This window comes from Diachasma alloeum, unplaced genomic scaffold, assembly GCF_001412515.2.
Source record: "Diachasma alloeum isolate Michigan unplaced genomic scaffold, Dall2.0 Dall_scaffold_00366, whole genome shotgun sequence".
Classification (NCBI taxonomy): Eukaryota; Metazoa; Arthropoda; class Insecta; order Hymenoptera; family Braconidae; genus Diachasma; species Diachasma alloeum.
This window is the reverse complement of record NW_021680505.1, coordinates 884,918-892,531: the sequence shown is the minus strand read 5'-3', so window position 1 is coordinate 892,531 and position 7,614 is coordinate 884,918. Positions and strand designations below refer to the sequence as shown.

General features: G+C 37.5%; 1 protein-coding gene across 1 annotated transcript; it reads right to left on the bottom strand.

The window, feature by feature from the left end:
• Positions 1-812: 812 nt before the first annotated feature.
• On the bottom strand, positions 813-2,172 carry LOC114841375 (odorant receptor 4-like). Its single transcript, XM_029126335.1, has 6 exons — positions 1,863-2,172; positions 1,491-1,803; positions 1,330-1,429; positions 1,158-1,268; positions 933-1,088; positions 813-863 (listed from the first exon to the last, which is right to left on the bottom strand). Exons 1-6 carry the CDS (start codon positions 2,170-2,172, stop codon positions 813-815), a joined length of 1,041 nt encoding a protein of 346 aa, XP_028982168.1.
• Positions 2,173-7,614: the final 5,442 nt, after the last annotated feature.

Here is a 7,614-nt window from a genome sequence, read left to right as displayed (position 1 = left end):
TAACGCTACCGAGCACGTGTCGAAAAATCCAACGCTTCTCGAATGATCCACGAAAACCACGCGATCGAAAATTACTTTAATTTTAACGGCAACTATTTCACTCTGAACACGTTAAAACGATAATTTTATTGATCACGTTAAAAGGATCACGTTAAAAGGATCACGTCGGGGTCACCATTTGTGGGATACTCGGGAATGTTGGACGGGTTGATGAAATTATAACACGCGTTATAACGGTAGAAATCGAATGAAATTTATTCACAGCGAATGTGTCAATGTTTACACCTTGAGAGCTATGACGAATCTGTCTCTCGCGACGATATAGGCAATTAGATCATCCGATCGAGGGTGCCCGAAATATGACGAATCGTCAGGAGGTGACGTAGTCAGGTATTCGGCTGCTAAGCCGGTGCGAATACAATATAGTGAAATAATTCGAACGATAAATAAGTAGCTTCGCTACATTTTTTCATTCTATTTTCATTTTCTTCTCATCAAGAAAATCAAACGAAAAAATTTCGAAAATTTGAGCCGAGGAAATTCTATAGAAAATATCTCAATAGAATAAGTTCTATAGAAGAATTGAATTCTATTGACTGTTTCTACTGAATATTTTCTATTGAACATTTCAATAGAATCGGCCAAAAACTAATAGAACAGTTCAATAGAAATTCAATAGAATTTTCTAACGAATTCGATAAGTTTTTCTATTATATTTTTTCGTCCGTGGAGAGTTTTCAATTATTTACCTAAATGTTTTGTAACTATTATCGTGAACTCCTCTAGCTCCAAATTACACCGTATGATTTTAACTACATAACGGCGCGTAGCAATGACAGATATCCTGCAGTAGTTTTCATGACCTGTATTGAATATTTCATAAAAAACATCAACAAATCAATGCTTTGATATCGAAAATGACAAGGTCTCACTGCTGTCAATGTAGCAAGGCTGACGACAGTAAATCCGCCAGCACTCAGATACAACGGAGATTGGGATTGCATCAGACACACCAAAATCATCTTCTGAAAAGCGGGAGATGTTTTGTACCATAAACATTCGTAGAATGCCCTCTCCAAGTTGCCACTCTGAAAATTCGCCACGTATTTCACTCAATGTACTGTTGAGCTGGAGCTTCATAATTGTATTTTAATTACCTCAGCAACAAGAAAGTTTCCAAGTAAACAGTTAACAAAGACCATTCCCGAAATAATAAATGTGCATAGAAAACATCTGATGGCTTTAAAGGAATTACCTTGCTTCATGTTCTAAAGATAAAGTGAAAATTATGCAATCGTGAAAGCATCAACTACCACTCTGAAAACATACAGCTAACCCTTGGTAATTTGTCAAGCACAGGAGGAATGTTGAAGTCAGTAGAAATGAGGCCAAATAAAAACTAAATATTCTTTTCATCCTTTTGCTCAACCTGTTGAACAATATTAACAATTTCACTCTAAAAAATTGGATACACTTTTGTAAAGAATTACCATATGATAGTGTGATGATAATTTATCACCGCTATAAGTTCTTCTTGAAAGATCTTAGGATGACTGGTTGTTAAATTCTCAATCCGAATTGATAAAACCGAAATTTGTCCACACAGATGAAATACGGTAAGTACAAAGAGAAAATCGATATTCAAGCGGATGAGAACGTTGAATGTCAATATTATCACTATGAACATGTATGTCAGAAAATATATCACTTCGTTATTGATATCGTGGAGCTGATAGAGGTCTAACGGTAGTGGATAATTGTTTTCGACACTGGAATCGTTACTTGAATCGACGGATGTACGATCTACATTTCAAAGCAAATTATGAAGGAATAGACGCTATGGATTATTGGAAACTATTCACCTGACGAACGTGATAAAATTGGAATGATGCAGACTATGCACACATAAGGTATCAAGTAATAGCTAGCTATTCTGAACAATATGTCAATGATGTGATTATATTCCTCAAATACTTGTCTCTCCTTGAGAATTTTGTAGTGTCCCGGATCACAATTATTTTTAATAACTTCAATAACTTTGATAATAGAGGCGTTATGAAAGCTCACAAGAGTGAAACAGAATCCGGTGGTGAGAAGACCTACGCTGTCCATCAAATTAGCTAAAACATACTCGATATCATTGATATTAACAACGAGGTTAGCATACGTCATGATCAATTGGTAGATGACACAAAATAATGATACGTAAAACAGCACACCCCAGGTACTCGATCCGACACCAATAGTAGACATTATCCATTTCATCCGCTCAAGATGCTGCAATGTTTTTTTTGAAATTGCCGAATCCTGTGGGAATGGACAATGATATAAATCTTTGTTACTGATATGATGAGGAATCCGAGGCGCTATTCACAGGCGAATTGGGTGACACCGCGATTACAAACTGTAATCGATTACCCAGGATTACGGGACTAATTACACTGACTACCATTGCCTATATGATAACCGTGATTACCAAGAGCACAGAATGTGATTACATGATTACAAATTATTTCGGCGATTACATTCTGTGATTACCAAAAATCTGTAATCATTGAAATCACAAAAAATTGCCTCTTATGAAATATGAATTGATGGAATAATTGATTATTAGAACCTGCAAAGAAATGAGGAAGGAGGGTCGGGGATTGGAATCGAAGAATGCAGTCTCCATCACTCCATCTAAAAATTTGGGCATTTATAACTGCTGTCAGCAAAATAAATTTACTGAATATTTACCATTAATGGAGAATGAAACTTACCAGCAGATAATTCAGAGATAATTCAGTCGTTGGTTCTCCAGAATAAGAAGAAACTTCAACTCTATTGAATCAATTTTCTACGGGCAAATGCTTTGTGCAAAACGCATTGGCTATGCAAGGTTCTGAACCATAAACATCTGGGATTCCAAGAACAATTGATCCAGGGATCTCTGAGACTTACCGTAGGTAGAAATGACGCGCTCGAAAATCCCAAAACAAACTTCACGGTCTCACTAGGAGCAACTACGAAAGATTACACTGATTACAAATGATTACAGTGATTACAAATTATTACCACTTGATTAACCAAACCTGATTACAAATATGGTAATCATATGATTACAATGATTACATTGGTTTCACTGGGATTACAATTGATTACATCAGCGAGTGACACCACGATTGCGCCTGTGAATATCCCCTCGGAGGAATCTTTGAAACTCACGTCAACCATGATGCTCAGATCGCTCTCTCTTCGACTGTCGACTCGTCTGTAATGACAATTTTTTTGCCCCATACTTCGCTGTTTTCCTCTACTATAATTTCACAAATTGCTGCGATTTAATCGACAGATTACGGAATTATTTTTGCTCGATTATACAATTATCTTATGGCATTTGACTGCGACTCGGGGCTACCGCTGGTTTTCCTTGAGTGGGCGTTACTAGTGTAAAGGAAGAAGACATTCTTCCAAGTCAAGAGAAATCTGTACATAATATGGGATATATTCATCAAAATATTTTTTTTTTCAGTCACTAATTCGTATCCCAAAACTCTTGCGTGAGTTTAAAGGATGGAACAGGATGAAATTCTGGATCGGCAGTTTCTCTTCGAGATTTGCAAAATCTCTTGCAAAACTCGAACGAAACTACCATAAAAAAACATGCGAGCCGTTTTGCAACAACTCGACATTTATATGTGAACATCTTATCGTCACTTACCCGAGTGGAAATTGCTTCAAGCCCATCTGAAGCACGATCAGAACTTGATCAGGTTTTTGTAAGGTTCGACTGATCCGGTGATTCCGGATGAGAACCTGACCAAGTTCTGGTCCACCAGATCGGATCCAAAAAACTACAGGCGGGTTCAGATCAAGTTCTGATCAGGTAGACATGATCAGATGATGCATGATGAGAACCTGACCAAGTTCTGATCCAGCAAATCGGATCTGAAAAAATATAGGCGGGTTCAGATCAAGTTCTGATCAAGTAGACATAATCAGATGATGCCTGATGAGAACCTAACCAAGTTTTGACCCAGCAGATCGGATCCGAAAAACTACAGGCGGGTTCAGATCAAGTTCTGATCAGGTAGACATGATCAGATGATGTCTGATGAGAACCTGACCAAGTTTTGATCTAGTAGATCGGATCCGAAAAACTGCTCGAGTGGAAATTGCTTCAGGCCCACCTGAAGCACGATCAGAACTTGATCAGGTTTTTGTAAGGTTCAACTGATCCGGTGATTCCTGATGAGAACCTGACCAAGTTCTGATCCAGCAGCTGCTGGATCCGATCTAGATCGGATCCGAAAAACTACGGGCGGGTTCAGATCAAGTTCTGATCAGGTAGACATGATCGGATGATGCCTGATGAGAACCTAAGTTTTGAACCAGTAGATCGGATCTGAAAAACTGCAGGATGATTCAAATCAAGTTCTGATCAGGTAGGCACGATCTCACCCTGAGGTCGGCTGCGTGACTCCAATTTGATCAAATTCGGATTTGATGTCCTTGATCGGCATTTGAAAGGAGTCAATTGAAGAGAAAATGATCAGATTCAGTTCCGCTCCACCTGACATTAATTTTAAGAAGTTTTTCGAATAATTTAATTAACTATTGTTATACTTTTCAAATTAAGTTTTATCAACCATTATCAATAATTATTTTCAATCTTTAAAAAGCATCATTATACTATAATTAAAATAAATTAATTTAATTTAATGAATTTAATTTAATTAATCAATTTAATTAACAGCCAGCCCTTCTCAAATGTACAGAAGGAAGGGATGATGATGCCGTAAATACGTATTAGAGGAGTATCAAACGTACACGCAAATGATCTTGAGAAAAAAATCACCAAATGTCTATTTATTTATTAGTGTCATCGTTATTATCATTATTATTATTCACTAATGAAATCAATAAAAATTTAATTGAACATATTTTATCTCTGAGAATACACACGCACATCCGCGAGATCAGGAATAATCGTAAATTCAACGAATACCCCGATACAAATCATATAGGCAATGTACAGTTTACTCAATAGTAATAGCACGATAGCGTAGTGGTTAGGGCATAGGATTCCCGAGTGGAAATTCCGGTCAGGTCTTGATCAAGTTTGGATCAGATTCGACCTGACCACTGATCAGGTATTGATCAAGTTGACGGATCCGGTCTTGATCAGACATGTTACGCCTCTGACCAATCCGGATTTGATCAGGACGAATGGATCCGAACTTGATCAAGTCAACTGGATGAAAACCGGATGACCTGTCTGTGAGTATCAATAAAAATTATCAATGATAATTAATCCAAAACAAAAGGTAATTTAATTCTTTCACCGTAGGCCGCCTCTCTTAATGAATCTCTACTGATATTACCTCTGAAAAAGCTTATTTTTTTACCGATCCTGGGGATCGAACCGAGGACCCTATGATTGCTAATCCTATGCCCTAACAACTACGCTATCGCGTTATTACAATTGAGTAAACTGCAAATTGCCTATGTGATTTGTATCGGGGTATTCGTTGAATTTACGATTATTCCTGATCTCGCGGATGTGCGTTTGTATTNCGCTATCGCGGTATTACTATTGAGTAAACTGTACATTGCCTATGTGATTTGTATCGGGGTATTCGTTGAATTTACGATTATTCCTGATCTCGCGGATGTGCGTTTGTGCGTGTGTACAGTCGAACACTAAAGTTCGTGATCAGAATCCATAAGATACAAGTTCAGGGTGTTCACAAACTTTAGTGCTCGACTGTATTCTCAGAGATAAAATATGCTCAATTAAATTTTTATTTATTTCATTAATCAATAATAATAATGATAATAACAATAACACTAATAAATAAATAGACATTTGGTGATTTTTTTTCTCAAGATCATTTGCGTGTAAGTTTGATACTCCTCTAATACGTATTTATGGTATATCATCCCTCCCTTCTGTACATTTGAGAAGGGCTGGCTGTTAATTAAATTGATTAATTAAATTAAATTCATTAAATTAAATTAATTTATTCTCATAGTATAATAATCCTTCTTAAAGATGAAAAATAATTATTGATAATGGTTGATAAAACTTAATTTGAATAGTATAATAATAGTTGATTAAATTATCCGAAAAACTTACTAAAATTAATGTCAGGTGAACCGGATCTGAATCTGATCATTTTCTCTTCAATTGACCCCGTTCAAATGCCGATCGAAGACATCAAATCGGAATTTGATCAAATTGGGGTCAGGCAGCCAACCTCAGGGTGAGATCGTGCCTACCTGATCAGAACTTGATCTGAATCATCCTGCAGTTTTTCGGATCCGATCTACTGGATCAAAACTTGGTCAGGTTCTCATCAGACATCATCTGATCATGTCTACCTGATCAGAACTTGGTCTGAACTCGCCTGTAGTTTTTCGGATCCGATCTGCTGGATCAGAACTTCGTCAGGTTCTCATCAGGAATCATCGGATCAGTCGAACCTTACAAAAACCTGATCAAGTTCTGATCGTGCTTCAGGTGGGCCTGAAGCAATTTCCACTCGGGGGATTTTCAATATTGACAGCAATATCGGCAAACAGCAGAATCCATTGGTAACAGATACAGAAGGAAATGTAGAATTTGAAGTCCTGTTTGTCCGATGCAACACCAATAGCGGACATTGTCCATCTCATCTATTTCAGTATTTTCATTGATCTCTGCGTTATTGTAAATTCCTTGAAAGCATTTCAAAATACAGTAATCTCTCCTGCTGATTGTTATTTGAACTCTTGATACTCACGTCAGGCATATTGCTCACAACCCGCTCTACCATACGACTGATAACCTGTTGACAAGACTGACTGTCCCAACCCCTCCACTGGGAGCTTCGAAAAGATACAATTGCAGTCGCACACCGACATTCATAACATAATGAACGTTAATATGCATTTGATTGATCAATTTTCTGATGGTTTTCTAGTGGAGCCTGGGGGGTCGGACTGTTCTCTTTTTCTGTTGCGCAATGAATCTAAAAAGAAAGCTAACCTGGTGGGAATACATTATGCAGCAGTGTGGTGATAATCTGATAGGCATGCTATACCTGGAATAAGCTGATTCTTATTTCTAGATATTCATGAGGCTTTCAAAGCTGTTGACTTGTCTATCTAGTCTAGGGTATTAAAAGGAAATTGCCGGGCTGTGGTGCCATATGATATTTTTACGTATCCCTCTTCGAATCCCTAATTTGTGAACCATCTGAAGGATGCTGTGAAGTCCGTCGAGATGTGACCGTCATCTGGATCCAACGAGGATAGACTAGGGTCAATTTTTGGTTTAGCTGACCATGGTTAGATCTTGGTTAAAGTTAAGTTAACTCCGGATCAATATCTCTGGTTGGTTGGGTGTAGTGATGGGGGGTCTTAATTCAACTGAACCGAAAACTCGCCCTAAAGTAAAGGCTTAGGGCCAGTTTTTGGTTCAGCTAACCACGGTTAGACCTCGGTTAATATCGTTTCGTTTATTATATTCAAATGAACTTTAGTTATTCTGTTATCAGTCATGTTAAATTTTCAACTCATTAACAGTTACTATCTTCGATCGATTCCACACCTTCAATATCCATGAAATACTGTAGTAGTTTCCGTCCA